Below are 26,141 nucleotides of genomic sequence, written 5' to 3'. Positions count from 1 at the left end.
TGAAAAATTTACCAAACAGTATCTTTTCAAAATTTTTCGAAAAATTTAATTAGCAAAAAGTTCTATTCAGTTAGTCGGTAGAATGTTGAGAATAAGAACACAACAGAAGGAATTATATTGTACTATACATTTTACTTAGAGAAATTAAATGAATGATAGAATGAGAACATTCACAATCGAAGCTCACGACTTTTCAAAATTTATTTTTTATATACCTATTCTTTAATCATCTCTTTAAGAAATTCTGGGCAAAAAGCCAACTCTAGGAAGAGAACAATAATATTTTTTCCAAATTAACATGCCTATAAGTAATAAGGCTATAGATTATTATTAATAATAATTAACAAGATTACTATGGCTACTTTTGAAAACAGAGGAAGACAACTTTAATTATTAGCAACTTACATGCATCACATTAACTTCTAAACATTCATAACTGTCAATAATTTAATGCGATACAACAAGTCTTGAGAGTTGTACCTTTTCTACCTGGGGTCACACAGACACATTAAGGGAACACAAAATTAAAAGTAGCAAGTATATTTTATCAGACTCGAAACAAAAACATATATTTTTAAGAATATTACACAAGTTAGTGTTATCACTCAAAAATTTTCTGATTATTACAGGAACATTAGGTAAAATTCAATGAAAATCCATACCATATTTTATCTATACCATGCAATTTTTAATCAGTAAACTTAAGATTTTTTTTTATTTTTTATTTGTATTGTCAAATATTATATTTTTGTGAGCAAAAGCATAATGAGAATAAAAACACTGAAAAGATTCACTAAAAAGCGGCATTTTATAAAATAATTTTAACGGATGTTAGAATTATTTCACTCTAATCTCAATAAATGATTACTGTTGCTGATACTAAAATTATAAAAAGCAATATAATTTCTTCTTTCTTTGAATACAGAAATAATAAAGTCGGCAAAATTACAAATTTTGATTTTTCGCTACAAAAATGTATTTGGTTGCTTCATGCACTTTTCGGAGGAGGGGTGCTCATTTTGGAAGACATCACTGTTACCATGCATGCAAACCACTCAGTTCAGGGTATGCAAAATGTTCTGAAAGTGTACTTTCAGTGCATGTTTAAAACACAGCTACGATGCAATAAAGCACAATTAGAATTTACTTTAGAAGAATTTTGTGCGAAGTTTACCTGCAATAAAGATTTGATTTGGAGTAATTAGCCACAACAAGCTGGAAAATATATTGAAAGAATATTAGAAAAAAAATAACTTTATTGTAAACTCTGAAAAGAAACATAACATACAAAATTCTTTCTGTAACAGAAAGTTGTTTAAAATAAAAAAAGTCCCCCCACAATAGTACAGATGAAATTTTGTAAGTATATTCATTAGTGCCTTTTAGATTTAGGACTAGCAGCAACTGTAGCCCTTTGTCTCAAATCCTTCTTAGCATTTTGATCCACTTCAGGCAACTCATTCACATCATCTTCTGATGCCTTCTTCACTAAACAAAAAAGAATGAGTTTACAATATTCATTCAATATTAAAATGAACACTATTACAGCAATAGAAAAACAAATTATTGGTAGATATTAGTACTCAATTTGTGAAAAAACAAAATTAACACAGGTTTTGGCAATTTTTTAAATGAAAAATTATTCCTGAAGGAAGTTCTAAACCGAACACATTGTATATTTTCAATAAATTCTTTTATTTAAGGAGACAATCTAGAATTAGAACGAAAAGTCAAATGATGCTACACAAGCAAAAATCCTGGTGTGTTAACAATTTTTTCATAAACCACCATTTGGCAACTGCTTTTCAGGAATATTCTTTAAACTTATAAAAGGACCTAATAGTAATCAATACCAAGGAACAATTAGATGTAAAATGCCACCTTCAGAAAATTTTTTGCATATCAAATATATTACCCAAGCCTTTCAAATATTAATGATAAAAAGAACAACTTATAAAAAGGTTATGCCAAAGATAGTAACCATTTTCCCCTATCCCACACTTTCTTTTTTTAAAAAAAGGGAAATTTAAGTACATGAAGGCCAAAATGCATATTTGACAAAATTGAACAATACAGACTAAGTAAGTAACCATTTTCAACTGCCCCACACTTTTCTAAAAAGAAGTAAAACTTTAGAACATGAAGGAGAAATTGCCAATCTGATAAAATTTAGCAGCACAGACTAAAATGATTATTTCACTTCAAGTAGCTTTTCTTTAGAAAACAATTTAGTATGATCTCAAACAAAATACATGAATAAATATCATCATACAACTTTTCTTAAAAATACATTAATTCAGAAGTAATAATGCTCTTAAAACTTATAGAAACCAATGAAATTATATGATACCATTGATGCAGAAATGCTTACAAATCAAAGTTCAGAAAAACCTGAAACTAGCTCTCAGGGGTTAAAGATTACAGCTATTAAAAATTATTGTCTTAATAGTCCTCGAAATGCCTAAGTAAATGTGGTCTCTACATAAATTTTCATAATTAAATATTTGAACTGTGAATAATTTTATAGATCTACAATACATTAAATTTCCCAAGGATGGAATATTGTTTAGTTTGAATTACTTAATCCAACAATTGTTTGTTAATTATATAACAACTGTTTGTTAAACATACACTCACCATCACCAAAACTGATACTCTATAATTGTATGCTCACCATTAGAAACCAAAACTACAAACATCTATTATTGAGCTTTCCAGTGGAAATATTATTGCTATGGTAAAATTTTTGTAAGCAAGTACTTAGAAAGTCTTAAGTGAAAACTGTTGTGTGTGCATTAGAACAGATGTAATGGGGGAAAAAGTACTTTTTTGTGTATAATTATGGTGCTTAAATTGTTAGTGAAAATTTCGTACCAGCTCCTTAATAATCAAATTTAGTACAATTGCAAAGTAAAAAAAATACTTTCATATTTTTTACAAAGGCTTGTAATATATTACAAGGAACTTTTAATTTGCTGCATTTTTACTAATATTAGTGCAGGAGAATATTAGAATATAGAGTAATATTAGAACTGAAGAAAAAGAATGTAGATGGCAATATTAAAAAGTAGAATTATACTAACTTCAAAGTAAAAGTCAAACAGAAATAAAGTCAAGTTACGACATTACGGAAGTTTCTGATTTGGATGTAGTGTAACTATGTTAATAACGTTCAGCATTAAAGAAAAAATGATCTTACTACCAGGTTGTCTTACTCTAAGAAGCAGAAATTATTATTACTCATATCCCATTTCATTTTTGCTCGTAAATAGTCATCAATATTTCTTTTCTATCGTTAACAAATACATTTAATGTAAATGTGTCTTTCTTTAACAATTTTTGTAATTAGATAACAGATTATCACTAAGAAACAATTTAAGAAATATTTATTAATCAAGTAATAAAAAGAGTTGAATTTACATTCTAATGAAAAGAGATGAACTTCTACTAAAATTGTAAAGCAGAGATTTTGATAATAAATATTTAATATGAAAGAGGTTAAATTGGTTTATTTTTTATTATTTCTTATGCACCATAGCAATAATTATATTTAAAATACATCATATTCATACAATTGTCCATCATCAAAATTATTATTCAAGGAAGTATTCAATAAAGTTTTAAGGCAATAACTTTTTTTTCACAGGTATTATAAAACCCTACTAATGTTAAGATTTTATTGGTTTAAGCAATCACCGATCAAACCACTTTTTTTTTTATTACTAAGTACAATTAAATAACTAATTATGAAGTACTAATGGTCATAAAAACTATAATTTAAATAGAAAACCTGTGCATTTGTATACATCATTCAACAATGAATATCTAAAAAATCTAATCAATCTAACAATTAAATTTGATTACCAAAAAATTCATTAAAAAAGACATATGCATTATTAATATGCTTTCATTAATAAAAAGTTTAATTTTAAGTTTATGTAAAAATAATTAATAAGACTTAAAAAATAATAAAGTAACAAATAGACATCTTTTTAGAATAGCCTTTAAGAACAATTTTTTACTCTCATTTTTTTTCAAGCAAGTTGTGAACAATTTTTACTTTTTTAGCTTCCCCTCCCTCTCTCATAATATTGCAGCTTTATGAAATTGTATAGATTATATTAGCAAGGTTTTTACTTATTATGTAGATTTAAATGTGAACACTTTGTGTGTGCATTTTTTTAAGAATCCTAAAAATAGTAAAACCACATATTATAAACTTAGCCTGACCATGGAAAAACACAAATCAAAACTTATAAATAATGCACCCCAAAGAAATTTTACAAACAAAAAATGGTTATCTAAAACATTTTAATACTAACTAAATAAAAATGTTTAATTCATAGGCTATGATTAAATCAATTAGTATTACAGGGTAACAGTGATCTTAGTATATCTAGGGTTAATACAAAACTATAGATGGTTAATTACATCTATTATTGGTGTAATATTTGTATTTTGTAACAATTACTACAACATAATTAAGAGATTTATTCAAAAGAAAAATAAGCAAATTTTTTTCTCTTTTAGATGTGAACAATTGAAAAACACATTAAAGCAAATATTTATAATTAAAACCTTTCCATTAGGATATTAATATACAACTATTATATTAGTTCATTCAAGTACAGTTATATTAACAAGTACAGACTTTTTTTTAAATTTTTTTTTTACCCCCCTTGGTTTTCTCAAAATATATCAGGCTGAATTGGTCAAACATACACATTATCGTAAAATGGAAGAACGGTTTTGGGAAAGAATGATGTTGACCTTTCAAATGAAGTTGCTTAGATTTGTATCATCTGGGATGCTTTTCGTACAGTTTAATTTCTTTAACTTATAACAATACTTATAATTTGTAAATTTAAAAAAAAAAGAAAAAAAATCTTATATAAATCTTGTCTGATCAAAAGAAAATAATAACTGCAATTCTACCCAAATTGTCCCTTTAATAATTCAAACAATATAATGATACCACGATTTGAATTTGCTACTAGTGTTAAGAAGCACATTCACAAAACCTTATGTGTACATATGGATAGGATATATTTTCTCCCTTCAATATAGCATCCTTAACAAATTTGTTTTTATAGAAGAAATAATTTGCATTTGAATAGTAAATTAAAGATTTTTAATACAAACATGCATTTTAACATTTTTTTTCTCATATGCATATCATATACTTAAATAACTTAATTCTTATCACATTTTCTATATTTTCATAGGTATCTTAACCAGTAGCTTCACTTTCGACAGAAGATTTTGTAGTAGTTTTTGATGATTCAAACTTTTAAATTTTTGTTGCTTTAATTTTTTCACATGCTTTGCCAATTCACAATATTCTTCATTTTTTTGCTTGATTTATCATTTCCTTTTCTTTCATAGTTCTGCATAATAAAGAAGTTTTTTTGCAATGCAATGTGTATGACTTTTCTGTGCTGTTCATTTTTCTGCAAATATGACAAATTTTTTTTGTATAAATTGAACAAGTAGAAAATTATATTTATGTCTAAAAATAGGTACAGATCTTATCTTAATATTTCTTATCAATATTTTGTTAATCATAATTATATAATTAACTCAAAAATAAATAAATTTAAATTTAATATTTAAAAGATCTAATTAGTCAAAATTTACATTTGGGCTTAAAACTTGTAAATTTTGTTAAATGCAAGATTTTATTATTATTTTTTTTTAAATGATGCTGTAATATAATTCAAAAGCTTTACAGATGTCTACAACTACATAATGCAATTTTTTTTTTTTTTTTTTTTTTTTCATTTTNATTTTAGCTGTTTGTTAAAAATTACAATATGTGAATTAAATAAAAATACATTGTCAATTTTAACCATGACTTATAAATCTAAAGCACAGCTCTTGTCGAAACTCAATATGCTATTAACAAAATTTTAATCTTTCTGAAACACACTTGAATCTTTAAGCAATACTTTTACTAATCTAGTCATAGTACTCACTTTTTTAATACGGGCAACTGAGAGACAAAATTTAAATTTAGAGGGGCAATGTAACAAAATTATTCTTCAGCTATTTTTAATTATCTGAATTAATTACTTCCCACAATACCATAGCTACAAACCCAGAAATCCTCACTTCCCAGAATATTTACAGCAGTAGCCAAATATTTTAAGGTAATCATCAATTGTCTGATTCTGCCCGCATTTGAAAACTTCTCTGCTCAATCAAAATGTTCTATTTATATAAGTGGTATGTAGTGGTGGAGAAAATCATTCTAAATTGAATTCATTAAATCAATAACAAAATGTAAAATCATGAAGTTTACTACCACTCTATTCAAATAAAAATGTTTCAATAAATCTGAACAAGTTGGCAGGTATGCAATACTAACAACTTTCAAAGTAATAATAATAAAAAACATTACATTTCTGATAGTGTCTTTTTCCTCCCCTTCCACAAACATAATCTGTGATACAATAAGAATCTGATACGAAGTGATAATAAAAGTTAGTTGGTTAAAAAGTTAGTTATGTGTTAAAATTAGTAAGTAAAATAAAATTAGTATTAGTAAGCAAAATAAAAATTAGTAACTTGCAATAGGTCATTTTATAAAATATTTGTTAAATAAGCAAATTGTTTAGATTTATTTAAGGTACCCTTCTGTAGTCATGTTAAAGGTATGTAGTCAGTTAACAGTATTTAAAAAACTAAACTTTTTATTGTAAAATTGTACACTTGTAATAAATAGCTGCTTAGTGAAATGAAGATTTTCAGCTAACCAAAATTTGTTTGTTTTTTTCTTCGTTTCTTTGGTTCATGAAACCTTAATGGAGAAAAATGCAGCAAAACAGAATTTAAGAATTAAATTAAATTTAAACTAAGTTATCTAAACCACAAATCACAATCATAGTGTTAAGCTCACAAAATAACAAAGGTAAAAGTGGCTAATCTGTTAAAGATATTTGTGGTAGATAATAGCATTTCTTCATATCATCATTAATATTATATTAAGAAAATCAGCAAAGCTAAATTTTTCTAACGAAAATGTTAATATAAAGTCCTATAATCATTACTTACATTCATCCTTTTTAAGCTTCTTTTCCTTCTTGGCTAGAGCCTTCTTCTTGCTAGATGCAATCTGGGCAGCTCTTTCTCGCATACGCTTCAAATGGAAATTAATAAAATTCCACATCATCCATGCTTGGAGAAGGCAGATTGCAAAGAGGCAATTGATGCGAATCACTTGTGTATTGAAGTTGCCAGAGGCAGGATCAATGATGCTCGTGGAACCCTGTTGAGCTAAGCCATACCAGAAAGTCAGGACTGAGAGGGTAATAGAGCCCAATCTCACAAGCACAAACAAAGCATTCCATATGGTAAACCTAATAGGGGAAGAAAAAAAGCATTAATTGACACAATGATCAGTATTTCAAGTCTTTGTTGAGTTTACAGGGTCACAAAACTTTTGGCTGCTTTTTAAATTGCCTAAAAGGAAAACATGTTAGCTTGCTCAAATTAAATTGTTGCAATATAAAAACAGCTGTTGAAATGTTTATATTTTTAAAGCAACTCAAAATAAAATGAAGATAACATTAAGATAAGAAATTATTAAAAAAAATTATTATCAATTCATAAATGATATTCTTTTATTTAAAAAATATATAATTTTGTTTTCAAGTTTTTAATAAAAATAGACAGCTTTATTTTTTCTACCAATTATGCAAATAATTCAAACTGAAGGTAGTTTTCTAAATAGCTGCAAATTTTCAAATAAAAATTCTCTTAGGCCTTTAAACATGAATTTATACTACTATCTGCAAGTGTAAATTTAATTTTAATCATAATATCAGAAGAAAAAAATCTTTGAGGCCAATAATTGAAGATCTTTCTGGACAACATCAATCACATGTAAAAATTTTCAAAAGCGCTTAAGTCACTTAAAGCAAAATTTTCATAAGTTTAATACAGCTAAGTAAAAAATCTCTAATATCATTTTTTTTAAAGAAACGCAGAAAAAAACTGGGTTCTTTTCAGATATTTTGTGGATATCCTCAAAATTTGCAATGCATGTTATATACTTAAAACATCTTCCTAAATTTTTTGAACAGTTATCAAACTGTAAAATGCAAAATATATAACAGAGATCTGAGTTTAAAAAGCGCACCTACATAATATAAAAGTATTACGAAGATATATAACACAGAAAACTTTCTTGAGACAGTACACTATAAATGAAAAATATCAGGTTGTAACGAAAGTTCCTTTCCACCGCTAATATCGTCTGCTAAAACATGGTTGCTCATATTTTGTTGGACGATTTTTCGAATTTGAAAGAAAAGGGATTGCATTAGAACACTCAGTTGTGATGTATGCAAAAAAAAATATCATTATCATTAAGTACAACGTATCTGAAATTTAACTATCATTCTACCAGATTAGAACCATCATTTACTTCCAGTTTTATTGCAAAAATTCAGCTATGGAATATCGCTGAATCATGTGTACAGCTTTAGGTACTTTTGTATCACAACACTGCAGAGGTTTGGTACAGAAAGTTTAAAAACAAGAACTATGACATTCAAGTAGCTAAGCCATTTGGTCGGTATACTGATGTTGACGAGGCTCATGAGCAAGAACTTGTGAAAGAAAATCAGTATTCAACCAACTGAGAGCTAGCCTAAGAAGTTAGATGTATGTGCCATGTTCATTAGTCACTCTATGCATCACATAACTCTAAATACAAATTGAATCACTGAGTGCCAAATCAGCTGAACATACAAGGACAGTTGAGTTCTGGCCTGCACTAATCTGCCCAAAACTCAACGCAAAAACTACATTCTTCAACACAAGACAAAATTTAATATACTTCAACACAAGCCAAAACGAAGGTTGGGCTACTTCCGGTGAGCCCATCAGTAGCCTCTCAAAGTATAATTTGCTAAACAAAAATATCATGTTTTGTATCTGAAGGGGCCGATGCATTATTATCCACTAAGAGTATCTCGGAAAAGGTAAAAACAACATACAGTAAAGTGTACAGCGTGATGCTAGTCTGTCTTGATACTGTTATCAAGGTAAAACACTCAACTGAGTTCCTACGCAAGACAGTACTGTTCCATCAAGATACTACAAAACCTTCAGACTTTCACCTTTATTTTACCTAGTTTTCAGGCAGAAGTCCTTTAAAACTATTAAAGCATTGGCAGAAAAATCATAGATTCGATAATGCTACTGCTGCTACCAGCACTAAAGGTACTGCTCCATATTTTTTCTCAACATTATTAAGAACTTTTTTTGTGAAAAAATTTCGTTACAATCCGAAATAGCCATCAATTAAAGGTTTAGGAAATCTTTATTTACTATAATTTTATTTTACTTCCACTTAATTTATTTACTTATAATTTGCACAGTAAGTAATCCACATGTAGGGAATATAAATATAATACTCAAAGATTTAATAACAATTTAAATATTTCCATACCCATAGCTGGCAGCTTTGGCTTTTTCTGCAAAATACAGAAGTCGAGCAATATGGAAGACACATTCTACTAAATAGTGTAGAACAGATAAACAAATAGCAATTCTTGTGAAGCTACAAAAAAAATATACAAAGTAAGTCTTCTACAACAATAAATAACAGTTTGAGCATAAAGACAATTCATTTTAATATGACCCCTATCACAGAACTTTTTCAGGCTTTCTGCAACAAACATCTCTAACACTGATATCTCTCTACAAGATACATTTAATAATAACAAATATACTTCTTACTAATTTAAAGTGACAAAAGCACTGTGTTAACAAAAAAATAAAAATTTTATTTAGATAAAATAAATTGTATATATATATTTTAATAGAACATGCAATAAATTTTAGTCAATATTATGGGCAATATTCTCTGAAGGGGTCTCTTTTTCGCATTTTGTACATCATGATCACATTTAAAAATAAAAAAAAAAACTAATTAAAAATAGTGAAATTCCTTGCAGTAACCACCAGAAAAAAATATTAAAAAAAAAAAAAAAAAAAACTAGGAAATCATGCAAATCAGTTTCTTTAAAAAGGAGTTATACTCAAGCGCGTTTTATTTCGAGATTCGGTTGTGGTAATAAACATTGTATTAAAAATATCAGATTTTAAAAACCATCTGAAAATAAATAACAATAATTTCGAAAATACAACCAAAACACTATAGATATGATATTATTAGTGTAAATTGTGATTTACATCAGAAAATGATTATTTAAATTTTACACTCAGAAATAATATCAAGTGAACTGAATTCGCACATGTTGAAAGAAAGGTAAAGGATTAAGAGAGGTTGATATTGACCCTTCAATAAAATTAATTACAATATTGCTCTAATACTGCCAATAATCACAGATGTGTTGCAACTTAGAGTAAAATAACTCCGTAGTTAACTCCATAAGCATTCGAATGAATCTTCTAGAATGCCTTGGATTCATCTTTTTTTTTTTACGCAACTAATTCAGATGTTAACTGTCATATGAATTTTGGGAGGGAAAAAAACATAAAAGTGGGAGAAAAAAAAGCATACAAACTTAAATTCAATATTATCTTATTTATTATGCTAAAAAAAAACTTGGTCTAATTAACCTTAAATGTGAAAAAGTTAAAAATAGTGGGAAATAATTATTTTTGTTAAAATATTCAATCATTTTGGAACATTTTACAATGCATAATTAATATGTTAGAATGCTAGCAATTTACAAATATAATCATAATCTTACAGTTTACTTCTCAGTTTCAAATTTCATTCGTCCAACATTAAAATTAAGGGAAATTACTCTCAAAAAAAATATTTTTAGTCCTATGGTGCAAATCAAAATATACTCACTTTAGACAATAGGCGGCAGTTAAAAAGACCAAGTAAAGAGTAGTGTAGATTATTCTAGGCTTCATTTCATCCTATAAATAGTATACAGATCTTAGATATAACTGCAACATACATCACTATGAAAATCACTATGAGTTACCATTATCGGATATTAAAACCAATGCATGCTTTTTCTTTTTATAATGTTCATCATAAAACTGTTTGACTATTCTTAAATTTTTTTTTATTCATTATGAGCGAACAATTTTTTTTTTATACATGATTAGTGTCAAGTAAAAAGTAAACAATTAATTGTTTTATTTTTATCATATCAATGGTATGAGCGATTTTGCTTCATAACTTTTTACAATTTATGCATAATCTAGATCATATCATCAAAAATTAAAGTAAAACACTGATTTATCGATTTGTGTACATATATATATACACGTAATAAAAATATCTGTTAACAACTGCTTCTAAACAGCAACCTCCAAAAAACAACCAAGTGTTTATTGTGCCGAACATTTTTCATAAGACATATACAGCAATTTCTGGAAGCATATTTCTACTAATCACGTTTCCCTCAGCGTTTATTGCATTCAAGACATTTTGAAGCATCTTTTCGATAATCTATCATAAATTAGGCAGTTCAGTTCAAATGTTCCAACTACAGACAAACTGCATCTTCAAGGGTGGTTGACAAAATTATAATTTTTTTTTAAAAACTGTCGAAAAAAGGTATGTTTATTCAGAGAAAATATGTTTATGTGTCTGATTTCGCAATTTAAAAAAATGTCAGCACCTATTATTCAACATATTTCAAGTAATCCCCCCGAGCCATTAAAATTGAGTCCTAGAATGTGAATATCAGATTATTAGATCAAAAGTCATTCAGAGTGGTCAGTTTTTAATTTTGAGCATTGTACCTTTATGTGTAATACCAGGTAAGTTAACTCACTTTACACCATGTTGTTTGTAGCTATGCACTTTTTTACAAAACTACAAACAAGATGACATTACATGTTTGCTGTTTGTAATTTTTTTCAACACCAATTTGCTTATAACTCCAAATAGCAGCCACCTCTTAACACAGGTCACATAGCCACAGACCCAAAAGGGAACCTTGTTAGACAGTTTCAAAGTGTGTGTGTGTGTATATATATACACATAGATATATATTAGTTTATAGCATTTATGCATGGTTTTAGACATATTCAAGCATTTATTCACAAAGTTATTTTACAGTAAACACAATACAACTAAAAACAGGTTAATATTTTATTGGAAATAAAACATATTAAGTTGGTTTAATATCTATGACAGATATATACACATAATGCATATATATACACATAGATATATATTAGTTTATAGCATTTATGCATGGTTTTAGACATATTCAAGCATTTATTCACAAAGTTATTTTACAGTAAACACAATACAACTAAAAACAGGTTAATATTTTATTGGAAATAAAACATATTAAGTTGGTTTAATATCTATGACAGATATATACACATAATGCATATATATACACATAGATATATATTAGTTTATAGCATTTATGCATGGTTTTAGACATATTCAAGCATTTATTCACAAAGTTATTTTACAGTAAACACAATACAACTAAAAACAGGTTAATATTTTATTGGAAATAAAACATATTAAGTTGGTTTAATATCTATGACAGATATATACACATAATGCATATATATACACATAGATATATATTAGTTTATAGCATTTATGCATGGTTTTAGACATATTCAAGCATTTATTCACAAAGTTATTTTACAGTAAACACAATACAACTAAAAACAGGTTAATATTTNTTTTTTACAAAACTACAAACAAGATGGCATTACATGTATGCTATTTGTAATTTTTTTCAACACCAATTTGTTTATAACTCCAAATACCAGCCACATCTTAACACAGGTCACATAGCCACAGACCCGCAAGGGTACCTTGTTTGACGGTTTCAAAGTGTGTGTAGATATATATACACACATATATATTAGTTTACAGCATTAATGCATGGTTTTAGACATATTCAAGCATTTATTCACTAAGTTATTTTACAGTATTTAAACACAATACAATTAAAAACAGGTTAATATTTTATTGGAAATAAAACATTAAGTGGGTCTAATATCTATGACACATGATAATTTTAAAAAGCTGTTTAAATAAAATGGTAAAAATTAAACATACCTTTTTAATTTTCTGGAAATATAATTCAGGATAACAATGAAGCCAGTAAGAGAGTTGTATTATAAAATAAAACTTGAACATAAATCTAAAAAGAAAATATTTAATAGATTAGTAGCAGCAACACAAATCAATCCTTGACTGTTGTGTAAATTTGCACCATGCAAAACATATAAGCTCAAAAATTACATACAATAAAACTGTTATTTTAAGCAGGAAAGTGAACAGGTTGTACTGTAAACAGTTTAAGAATTCAATTTTGTATCCTTAAAACAAATTATTACAGAAAAACAGTATAATTATCAATTACTCTCCTATTGTATCTTTATAGAAGATGTGGCAAAGGTAACTTAGCAATTTAAAATTATTCTTAATATAATCATCAAATTTACTTAAGAAAAACTTCAACACTCTATTACAAATCAAAATGCAGTTAAGATGTAAATGCAGAGAGTTTTTTTCTTCAGGGTAATAATTAAATTTTTTTAAATTTATTTATTGTTTATAGTAATCAAATATTAGTACTTGAATCAAAGTATACTTATGTTTGCAATTTAAAAAGAAAATTATATTGAATAAAGATTATTATGTTGAGTTTATTGATGATGATTAATATTGTTAACTTGTTTTTTATTACAGCCATAAAGCAGCATAAAATTATATTATATTATTGTTAAAAAGCTAACTATAAAATACACAATAAAATCACTTATATCTTCGGTTGTGACAAATTAAGGAAGAGTAGTGTAACTAAAAATCCCTATGCTGTTGACATTTTAACAAACTTTACAAAGTATTAACCATGCAGTATAACAAACTAATGAATAAAATATGGTACACAACAAATTATGTTGAAAAAAAGAGACATTATGATAACTTACGTCATTTGACTGTGCGCTTCAGGATAATCTTGCCACAATTTGCTGATATTTGTTAAGTAACCTTCCTAAAAATTTGACATATTTAAGTAAATATTACATGAAAAACAACACATTGTTAAAAGAGTAATTTTTAGAATGAGGGGGAAAGTCTTAAAATTAATGTATAAAATATTAAATTAAAAAATATAAATATTATACTTTCAAGTGTAAAGTATCAGTTTAACATGTGGAATCTTTGGGCAAAATAAAATAATAAAAAAAAAAACAGAAACAGATGATTTCAAGAAATATTGAGTACTATTACAAATTAAGATTAAGTCTTCTTCAAAGCATATCTTTTGGATAGAAAAAATCTAATTACTTAAACATCTTATTGTAAAATTTAATTTTTGAAGTTGCAGCATTAATTTAGCCTTGAAAGAACCAGAATCGTGCACTTTTGAAAAAGCATGTTACTATATATAACAGAACAAATTTTCATCAACATTTTATGACTAAGTTTTGAAAGATATACAATACTTGCAATAATTAAAAAAAAAAAGCTGTTTCCTCGTAATTAGTTTCTATTCCACTAACTTAACATTGTCCACCCTCCAACTCAGTTCAGGGTACAATTTACTTTAGTGCAGAGAAAACTGGTTTCCCTACTTGTTATTCAATTAACATGCTGTGCTTAGCAGGTTAATTACAGTAAAAATTTGTTCAAGTAGAAAATTAGTTAACACTTTCCTTCCTAATCACCGGATGGCGAGGGATGAGATTCTTCCTTACAATTTGTATAAATAGCATAGATTAAGACCACAGAAACATATTATCCTTCAAAAAATATGACATTTTCTCGTAACATATTGTTTATTAAAATAAACTTATTGCAAAAATTAAAATATGTAGTTGCTTAAATTAGAACATGTAAATTTGATTTTATCTTCATAGAACACTACTATTCAATGGTTGATATAGTAACGACCTGTACTAGACTGGCAGTGAATGTGATAACAGGTTATAAAACAAATGCCTTAAATAAAAAATTAAGATCATATGTTCATCGAAAATTAATATCACACATCAAAATAAAAGAAATTGTTCCCTTCGATTTTCATATCAAATATTTTTGATTCAGCTACTTAGGTATGTTTAGGAGTGACGGTTTAGTCTTTGCTTATTGGGTGTGTATATAATCAGGCAACACTTTTTTCCAAATAAGTCTAAGATGTTCAGAATCCGGTTCAGTTGAAGAGATATATGGAGGACAGGTGATTACTACCACCTTCCTTAAGATCTAAATTGTGGTAGAATTGAACACGCTTGTATCAATATTGTCTATTGGATCATCATGCAAGGATAAATCTTAGACTTACACTATTAATTAGCCCAATAGTGTAGCTCTAATTGAATACTAATAACAAACCAAAAAAAAAAAAAAAAAAAAAAAAAAAAAAAAAAAAAAAAAAANAAAAAAAAACAAGATTTTCAAAAGATTTTTTATTTTTTTACTATATTTTGCCAATGCTGAAAGAAAAACAAATAAACTAAGAAAAAAAATAAGTTAAATGAGTTAGTTTAATAACAAAAGTCTTCAGTAATTTTTTTTTCTGTAATTTTATACTAATCTATCTAGCTTAAAAAACACCATTTTTAGTAATTATACTGATGAAACTAACAAGAAAACTGAAACATAGGGTCCATGCAGATACTTGCCCTGTATTGTATATATACTTATTTACAATAGATTTTATTAATATCACAGTCAAAAAAAAGGAGAAAAAAACTCTTTCAGTAAATAAGTTCTGTCCTGGTGGTAAGAACTTTTTTTTCTTTTTCAGACAATTATCAATTTCTGAAAAATTGTTAAACTAGATATCATAAAATGTTGATTTCTGCATAATCAAAACAATTCAAAAATAAATTTGCCAACATCAATCAATAAATAAAAAAATAAAAAAATTTAATTTTTTAAAACAAATAAGTTTTTTTTCAGAGATAAATACATTTTATTAGAACAATGATTTTTATGATATAATTTTAAAAAAATACTTCTCATAATGTACCCGCAATACTAACTTTTTGTTATAAACTATAAACAGCAAGATAGAAAAAGATTAGTATTAAGAAAATGTATAGCTTAATTATAGATAAAAGTAAACTTACTCTTATTATTATATCTCCTCCCCATATCAAAGATATGAGATAAAAAACAAATAATTGGCCACTTTCATTAAACTTGCTATGTTTTACTTTTGAGAGATGCAGTTTTCTATTAAGTTTCTAAAATGAAAAAAATAAATAAATAAAAATACAATCACTAATAATAAAAACAATCAGCCACATAATTATTTTTCAAGAGTAGAACACCAGTACCAAATAAGCCAAAACTTTTTATAAAGTAGAATTCAATTTCAGCTTGTTAGAAATTTTTTTAAAAATTTAAATTTTTTAAATAACATTTTTAAAGAATTCATTATCCATATTTGCAAACACTATAATTCCTTCAACATTATTTAATACACTTAAAAAAATTTTTAGCATATTAATGCAATCTTCTTTGACTTTTTAAAAAAATTTATTTGCAGTTTTGGATAATAAACTAAACTCACACTTTTAGTGCATCAATTGTTCTATATTCTACCATTTTATTAAAAATAATCCTACATACAATGTATCAATGATTTCAAAACAGTTAATATATTGACGGGATAATTCTGCCAAACTCAAAGTGAAAAACTTAATTTAGCACAATCAAAGTAACAAACATTATAAATTTGATCAATTGGAAACCATGATTCACCCTTAAAGAAATAAGAAAATAAAGATATTTCACAAACAAGAAGAAATCCTTAAAAAAGTTAACAAAAAAAAAAGTTTATTTATAAACTATTAAGGTTTTTTATAAAGAGCTTAAAGTTTTTAAAACCCTTAAAAACCTTGAAAACACTGACAAAAAGATGAAAAAATAAAAGAAAACAAACAAAAATATATGAAAAATTGAGATCAATTCAAAATTATGTACTTTAGCAAAATTTGATTAGCTAAACGTTTGATAAGGCAGTACTATATTTTACTGTAACAAAATAACCAAAAACATAGAGCAAAAATGCAGTAATTATGAATTATTAAGTAAAGAATTCCAAATATTAAAGCAATTAAAAATAATACATCCTATGGAAAATGCGATTAGCAGCAGTGAGTCCAAAGGAATTAAACAAATGTGACAATGAAAAAATAAAAAAAATCAGAAAATATGACAACCAAAACTGACGTCTTCAGGGGGTACCAACCTCAGATGTCATAAAAGCAAAACCTTTTCTATCGAGAAAGCAAGACAAAATTATAAAATTGCTTTCTCTGTACTCCAAAGGTTTTGCCAAAGTCCAGTAAAAGAATAGAATGCATAAAATACAATAAAACACAGAAGAATACAATATAAAATAAAATTTAAAATACAGAAGCATATACAATAAAATAAAAACAAATACAAAAGAAAAGTAAGAACGAAAGCTTACTTGAAATAAAAAAATCCGATAGCTAAATAACACAATCGACTACTGCAAGACAACTAAAATAAAATAAACATAAAAAAAACGCCCCCTATCCTGTGCAGTTTAAAGAAAATAGGACAGAAGTTAAGTAAGTAGTGACGTCATTGAAAGAAAAGCTTGACCGTGGAGACAAGATTTGAAGTTTGTTAAACCAAATAAAAAACTAATAATTCTCAATCATGTTCTTAATTTTAAAATCAATATTACAAAAATTAAATGGAAAACCATTATTTTCTGAATTTTTTTAAAAAAACGAGTTGCCTCTGGAAAACTTAAAACATTATTACAAATTCTATTAATTCTAAACAATTGAGAAAAAACTAAATGTTTGAAAATTTTACTGTACAAATTAGTATTAAAATTACAGAAAAAAATTACTTTAAAATTAAAAGCTTTTCTTTTATCATAAACACCAATTTTAATTTGTTTATCAACAATATCAATTTTAAAATCTAAAGACTTAAGCAATTATCATTAGATTTCTTTAAGATGATTCCTCAGGATAAATATTAGAAATAAATCAAAATTATCACAATTAAATAAAATTAAATCATCAATATATCTAAAAGCTTTAAAATCACTAAACTCGCTAATTTTAGCTTCAAAAAAATTTAAAAAATCATTAGCAAAAGCATCAGAAAAAGAATTACCTTGAGGAATCCCTATAAAAATTAAAATGAATAAAAATTAAGGCCACTAAAAAGTACATTTTCAAAGAGATTAAACTTACAAAATCCATCCAATAAGATTTATCAATATGTTCACTAAATAAATATTTAGCACGCATGCTACTACAAATATCAATTATATGTGCATGGGCAGGGCCGGATTAGCCTATAGGCACACTAGGCATGTGCCTATAGAGCCTACGAAATTAGGGCCTACGAAATTCAGGGGCCTACGAGAAACTTGGGAGAAAAAAATTTGTTGACAAAAATAATTTAGCTTTAAAAACAACAAGTGTATTTTGCACAAAATTATGAAGATACAAATAAAAATATTATATTTTTCGGTAATAAATTATTTTGCAGAATCTTATGATCTAATATATTACTTTTTGCGATTTTTGGATTCAACGAAATCTTGTATTAGGCTGTCTAATTCGAAAATACGCAAAATTACTACTTTATTCAAGTTATCATTATTATCATTTTTTTTTATTAGTACACATTTAAACTACCTTGCAAATTTATTTATAAATAATTTCAAAAGATTTACTTTTGACAATGTTAATTTCCTTCACTTAGTTATCATAGTAGTATCATGAAAACTATGAAGCTATTTGTAGTATAAATATTTCTTGTAATTAATCTCACTATCAATTTTACTGTTTTCTTTGCTGGTTTGTTGTTGTATTGTTGACAAGAAGTGTTTACATAGTTATCGATCGAACTAATCATTAAGGTAACGATATCAACTGCAATATCGGCAGTATTTTGGTATTGCAGATAAAGTTCGATAAACAAATTTGTAAATTAAAATCCATATTAATAAAATTGTAAAAAAAAATATGCAAGAAAATTTTAGCATATATTTTGAAAAGAGGGGAGGAGTGGGAGAAGGAGGAGAGGGCCCAAAAACGGCTATGCTTAGGGCCTACGAAAGGTATAATCCGGCTCTGTGCATGGGGCATACTAGTGTACAAATTTTCAAAGTCAAAGCATTAATATCAGAAATAACATTAATAAAATTCAAAACATCAATGTTACTATCAATAACAAAATTTTTCTCCTTTTTAATCAAAAGTAAAATAATTTTAAGATAATTAAAAAACTTTTTACTAATACTACAATTATAACAATTTGTACCACACGCAATGAATCTAAATTTTACTGGATTCATATGAAATTTAATAATAGAAAATAAATATGGAAAAGTAATTCTATTCAATTTAAATTTTTTAGTAAATACAATAATCCTTTTTTTAATAACTTTTTTTATCTACCTTTAATTTAAAATAAGTATTATTAGCATTTATTCCCCAATAATTAATTTTTTAAAAAAATATTTACGCATAGTACAAAACTTATTAGATGCGTTATCAACAACAGTAATGATAAATTTATTTTTAAGAGTTTTTATTGTTTCAAACAATTCAAAATCAATAATGGTACCCTTAGGATAAGTAAAAAACCTGGAATTATATTAATTATATTTAACTCTTTCAACTATTTTTGTTTTCCATTCTGTAAAACTTTCAACGGGCCAAAGATATTTTCTAGAAATTTTAGCCATAAAAAAATCAAGATCTTTTTTAACCAATAAAACAAATTCATCATTTTACACCTAGTCCTGAATTTTGAACCTTTACTCATAATATTAATCAAATCTTGATCTCCAACAATTTCTAAATTTCCTGTAATAACCTGACCATAATCTTTATCAAAATATTGAGAAATATCTTCATCTTTACAATGACAATCAGACAATGAAATATAATTTAAATTCCGACTTAAAAAATTATAGTTACTAACAACTTTTCTTAAAGTAAAAGAATATTTATAGGCAGCTGAAAGCTTGTTTTAAAGGAAAAATATCAGAAAACAATGAATAACTTGCGAAATATAACATAAATTGCAACAATTAGATTGAATTAAATAAATATTAAAACATTTACAAAAAAATTCATTGGAATGGCAGTCAATTTGTGAATTATCAGCTAAAGGACAAGTTTTGCAATTTTACATTTTATTTTTACATTTAACTTCTTAAATTTTTTATATTATTTAACTTATTTAAACACAAAATTTGACTTAGTATCTTTTTATCTGAAGTAATCCCCAAATCAAGATTATCATCAGTGCTCATTGTTTAGGAGCACAATGAGCCATGCGCCATGAAATAATCATTAATTGTACTTTGCATAGAATTAAATTTAACCTAAAAGGCTAAAAATCACTAAACAAAAATAACTCAAAACCTAGACCAAGAACAAAACCCCTATGACGTTAATAGAAAAAAACATTAAAAAACACTAAAAAACTTTTAAAATTCAAATTCATTTAAACAAATTTAAAATATTTCAAAACAGAAAAAGGGCAAAAATGCAGCTAAAACCACTTTTGAAAATTACATATTAAGTAAAGAATTCAAAATATTAAAGCAATTCAAAATAATAATAATACATCCTATGAAAAAACACGCTTAGCAGTGAGTAAAAAAGGAATTAAACAAATGAGACAATAAAAAAAATTGGAAAATATGACAACCAAAGCTGACGTCTTATGACATCCGAGGCTGGTACCCCCAGAAGACACAGCTTTGGCTGTCATATTTTCTAATTTTTTTCATTTCTTCATTGTCTCATTTGTCATTATGAATTACTTACATCTAGAGCATACTCCTGCAGAATTGCATGCATTACAATAGCTATCAAAAAGTAGAATGTAACAACGCATGTATCTAAACGGCCATATGTATAATGAACAACGTCACTAGGTTCCAAAGCTAAAAGGTACAAAAATAACGAAGTTACTCTTTGTCAAAGAGAGTAATATATAATATCAACAAAGTAAGTAGGTTAAGTGACTTCTAAAAACTAAAAACATTGATATAAACATACTTTGACAGACAGAATAGAAAAAAAAAAAATTTCTTGGAATGAAATGTATAAAACTCTGATCAATTTCTTATACATAATTTATAAACTGAAATTAAATTCCATTCACATTGTAACTTTAGAAGTATTAAAAATACATGTTAAATAAAGTGTTCAATTAGAATCAAAACAAGAATGTTTTTAAAATTTATAAATATCACATAATATACTATCAAAGCAATTTAAAAGGCTTTAAAATGCTTTAATATCACCCGGAGCCCGCAATAAAATTTTGCAAAGTAGAATATTGGCTTGTATGCAATTGTTAATAATAAAATTTTAATATTAATAGTAAAAATTTGAAATTATTAGGTATCTTACACTATTATAAAATCATTCACAAGAGAGTGAAGAAATTAAAGAGATTCAACAGTCATAAATTATTGAAAATTATGTACCAAGTTATTACAAGTTCTTAAAATTTTTTATTCGAAACTTAACTTCTCATTCTAATAATAATCTCTTATAAACATTTTTATTTGTATATCATTTCTAAATTTCCCAGCTTGCAACGAAACTTAAATAAGTAAAATAATTTGAAATCTGAGTGATAACAGTATAGGCAAAATTGAAGCAATTAAAAAAAAAAACAACCATAGTAAAGTTTTGAATATCAAATTAAGTCACACAGTTGCAAAACTCATATGTACAAGCTACACATATTTTTTTTCTCCACCAAATCAAAACAGGCTGATAACTTGAACCCTAAAATATTTAGAGTAAAACAAAGTACGCTAAGCTAAAACAAGCTAAATATTTTTAACTCTTCATAGCAAATTCTCTTTCAAATATATAAATTTAAACTTTAAATCGTAGAAAAAATATGTTCAAATAAACTAAAAGCTAACTATATACTTTTATTGCTACCAATTTTTATTTTTCAAAATATGAAGTTGTTAGAATTGAAGTTGTTATCTAATTTGAATAGATTGAGTTTATCAACTGGACAACTCAATTCAAATAAACTGATTATCTAATATAACACTAAAAAATTAATGTTACCAAAAGCAAATAATTGTTTTTATGGTATAATGACATTTATTTTTTTTCATACTTTAAATTACAATTTTATTTCCAAAAAAATTTTCATCAAAGGTTTAATCTTTGGCATTGCAACAACTTAAGCTGAAAACTAATTTTAAGTAGTCAGTAGAAAAATTAACTTTAACCGCAGTTATTTTTATTCACCTGAATAGAATAATATAATTTGAGTAGAATGAGTTTATCAACTGGACAACTCAATTCAAGTAAACTGATTATCTAATATAACACTTAAAAATCAATATTACTAAAAGCAAATAATTGTTTTTGTTACATCAATTTTACTAATACAAGAACATTTAAGAAAGATATAAAACTTACCTTCAGTTACATTATGGTGCATAACAACAAAAATGGATGCAATTGGAGCACTTGTCTGCAAAAAAAAGAAAATAATAAGTAGGTAAATTTGGTACAAATGCAAAATATTTTCCAGAGTTACAAGACAAATAAATAAGAATAAATAACATTAAAGAAAAATTAAATTGATAAATTCGAATTTTTACTAAAAAATAATATCATGACTTGGCAATGATCAAATTTTCTCCAAAAGAGGGAAAATTTCCACATCGTGATCTGCAACACAATAATCAGCAAGTTTTAGCTACTTTCAGGCAGTGGCCCACGAGAAATAAATAAAAATAAAAAAATGCAGAAGGGGACTTACTCAAAGGGTGTAGCTTGTAGCCACTCCGAGGGATATTTCTGTATCGTGATCTGTTGTGCCAACTACAATTGCCATAGATGACAAATAGATTTTACACTTGCGTTTTTCTTTTTTTTTTTTAAATATGTAGATGTTTGCTTGTGGGTGCTTCTGAGTTTTACCTTTTGAGTTAGTTCTTTTCCGTGATTTTTTTTTTCATAGTTTCTCATGGGCCACTGCTCAAAAGTTGCTAAGACTTGGCCATTATTCTGCCACTGATCACGTTACAGAAATCTCTCCAAACCTTTACCTTTTTTTAAAAATCTATTTGGTACCTTGGTGACTGTAGTTGGTGTGACATAACCCCAGATTAACATGCATTAACAAAATAAGGACTATAATTTATGCAAACAACTTTGGACTTAGGTAGTAAACGTAATTTATGAACACAATTTTTTCCGATATGCATTTTTCATTAAAACATTCTGGTATCTATTTGATAACAATGAATATATTTTAAACATTACTTATACTTAAGAAGTTGAAATAAACAGATCATAGTACATTAAAATTAAAGTAATTTCTTTTACCAAGCAGTTTACTACACTTAAAATAGGCACAAATATACACTAACACAAATATCAAGAGTAAAATTTTCCATCATTAAAACGAATAAATATAGATAAAAATAAATTAAAAGTTACTGCACCTCTGACTTATAATTGTTATCTTGAGTAAAACCTGAAAAGCATTTTCGTTGATCTTAAAAAATAAAAAGCAGCAAGAAAAAATATTCTCGCTAACTTTGAGCTTTAAAGACATCAAAAAATAAAATGCAATTAGAATGAGACAATTGTTTCTACATTTACTTCAATTTCTATAAAATTTAAAATACCGGTACAGTGTTACACAATATGTTATAAATGCCACGTATTTCTGATCGTAAATATTAATGAAGTTTTCACAATTTTATAATTCGATGACTCAGTAATACAAATTAAAAAACTAATAATATTTACTAAAATTAAGTACAAGCGTACGCGACATAAATTATTTAGGTCAAAATTTTGTCCACGTAAACCGCTAGACTTTACCTGAAATAGCAATCCCAACACAAAAAACATAGCAAAACAAGAGACAATATCTGCATGATTTTGAATTAAAAATTCACTACTAAATATAGGTGGATTTTTGGTTCCGGTCCGTCTTTTTAGACCCATATTTAATTATAAAAAAAGCTATTTGTTGGAGTTGGATAATCTAAACAGCTAAACTAAACTGACAGGTATCCAGGTGCGACCGTTAACATACCACTGCCAACTCGAAAGTGAAAGAAAAATTACTATCAGCTAAAAAATCAAAACGTAGTTTATGGTCCCATTCCAATATTCACACCGGTTACACTGGTGTAGCTGAAGTGAACTAGTCACTGGTGTAACCAGTTTTTTATGGAACGATTGGTGCAAGGTGAAACCAAAGATTGAGATATGCAACCAATGAGATTACGCATTGAATATCAGAGAAAAGGATCCAAGAAATTCGCATTTGCGTGAGGTGATCCTCATACTTTTTTTGAGATAGCAGAATTGGATTCAATTAAATTTTTTTCGCTCGTCTACTTAATCTAGTAGCTTTAAGTTCTTTATATTCGTGCGGCAATTCATTTTAGGACTCTTAATTTATGCCATTTATTTGAGTTAGAAAATGTAAGAGTCATTCTCACAGTATGCGATACATGCACGTCTGATCACCTTCGAATGACACGATGAACTTGATTGGTGAGTTATTTGCGCATGAAAATATTTCACTAATCATGTTCTCATTATCCCTTAGAGTCCCGCAGCAGACTGATCGTAAAAACACGGCTAGCAGCAGATCTCCGAAGTCAAGCATCACTGACTACGGTCTGTGTGCGGGTGGGTGACCACTTGGATCTATCTGCGTAGGGACCGAGGGTGTGTGGTATTGCTCCTCGTTAAACTGTTCTACCGTAAAGTACTCGACTTCGCGTGCAGGTCGTCGGGCTACCGAAGCGGGGGTGCCATCCCCTCTACAGAGGATCAAAATTGTGATGGCAGTGGCGTTTCCCAGACCGTCGCCAATAGCCCATTGTGCAGCTCTAGTGTGACGTAAATGAAGAACAACAGCATTATCCCACGAAATTGATTGAAAATATGTGCCACTTTATTCGTAAGAATGGCCATTAATGAATTCGTAATCCTGACCAGTAAGAATAGCCCTTAAAATAATCATCATACTTGAAACGTTATGCAACTATTGGCGATAGGCGATCACAACACTCGAATACGCCATCTAGGGAGAAGACCGGTTCCATGCTTTTGGCTTATTTTGGCTAAAGACGTAATACTTACTTTACAATTCTATGTTCCCATCATTATTAAATTAAGTAAAGAATTATATTATTTTTATGTTAATTTAATTTTTAATAAAAGAAGAAGACGAGAAAAAGCGAAATTATTTCTGTAAGAAAAAGAGCAAAATATAAAAATAACTTCAACGGAATTAAGCTATCTTAAATAGTTGGCTTAGCACTAAAAAATAATAGCATTGAAATTATGTTTGAAAATTACTCAGAATTACAAAGAAATTTTTATGTGTTTTTAATTTAATGCTTTTTCTATACATCCCTAAAAAATTTTCTGCTCCTGACTTTAGATTCATTTTCATTTTAAGATATAAAATAAAGATTTACTGGACTTTTAGCTTCTGGGAATACTCTATGTCTCAATTTTTCCGTGAATTTATGTTCTACCGCTGTATTCATCCTTGACGAAACCTGTATTAAAAACACGATTTTCTAATGTCACACGTTTCCAACGCATTCGAATTTCCAATGTTGGGAACATCTCCAGTAGGAAATGTCTTAAATTCTCCTGATTAAATTAAAAATTTATTTTTCAAAAATAAAAAAACCCACCTTCTTCTCTTTAAGAGCATAAAATAAAATGTCCTTACTGAGAAATCGAACGACGATCGACAATAATACATTATGACATAAATGAACTATGTGCGATATATTAAAGCCAATCCTTATGAAAGAGGAAAGGTATGATTTTTCAATAATAATATTGCCGAGAGTTTTGACTACATATTATCATGCCAAAGATAACCCCTTTAGTTCTTTTCGTTTTGAGGATACGTGCCCCAGTTGCTCCTTTCAAATGAGATGGGGTTAACACCGCGGGTGGTATGTTCGGTGAAACGACCCCAGAACCGTTTTATTAAAGATGTTTTTATTTATTTATGAAGTTGTTGTAGTAATTCATTTACGTCGCACTAGAGCTGCACAATGGGCTATTGACGACGGTCTGGGAAACATCCTTGAGGATGATCCGAAGACATGCCATCACAATTTTGATCCTCTGCAGAGGGGATGGCACCCCCGCTT

The 26,141-nt window shown here is 27.2% G+C and overlaps 1 protein-coding gene across 2 annotated transcripts; it reads right to left on the bottom strand.

Moving 5' to 3' along the window:
* Positions 1-1,238: 1,238 nt before the first annotated feature.
* Positions 1,239-24,147, bottom strand: LOC107446122 (translocating chain-associated membrane protein 1). Of its 2 annotated transcripts, none has more exons than XM_043054170.2 (10): positions 23,827-24,147; positions 22,408-22,462; positions 20,776-20,894; positions 16,060-16,176; positions 13,912-13,976; positions 13,034-13,118; positions 10,835-10,905; positions 9,458-9,568; positions 7,054-7,358; positions 1,239-1,488 (listed from the first exon to the last, which is right to left on the bottom strand). In XM_043054170.2, the coding sequence occupies exons 1-10, from the start codon at positions 23,950-23,952 to the stop codon at positions 1,373-1,375; spliced, it is 1,170 nt and encodes a 389-aa protein (XP_042910104.1). In that variant the 5' UTR covers positions 23,953-24,147; the 3' UTR covers positions 1,239-1,372. The 2 variants fall into 2 exon arrangements, with proteins under 2 accessions (XP_042910104.1, XP_071040093.1); XM_071183992.1 differs by lacking the exon at positions 1,239-1,488 and adding an exon at positions 5,115-5,450.
* Positions 24,148-26,141: the final 1,994 nt, after the last annotated feature.

Source organism: Parasteatoda tepidariorum, chromosome 8, assembly GCF_043381705.1.
Source record: "Parasteatoda tepidariorum isolate YZ-2023 chromosome 8, CAS_Ptep_4.0, whole genome shotgun sequence".
Lineage (NCBI taxonomy): Eukaryota > Metazoa > Arthropoda > Arachnida > Araneae > Theridiidae > Parasteatoda > Parasteatoda tepidariorum.
This window is presented reverse-complemented; position numbering and strand designations above follow the sequence as displayed.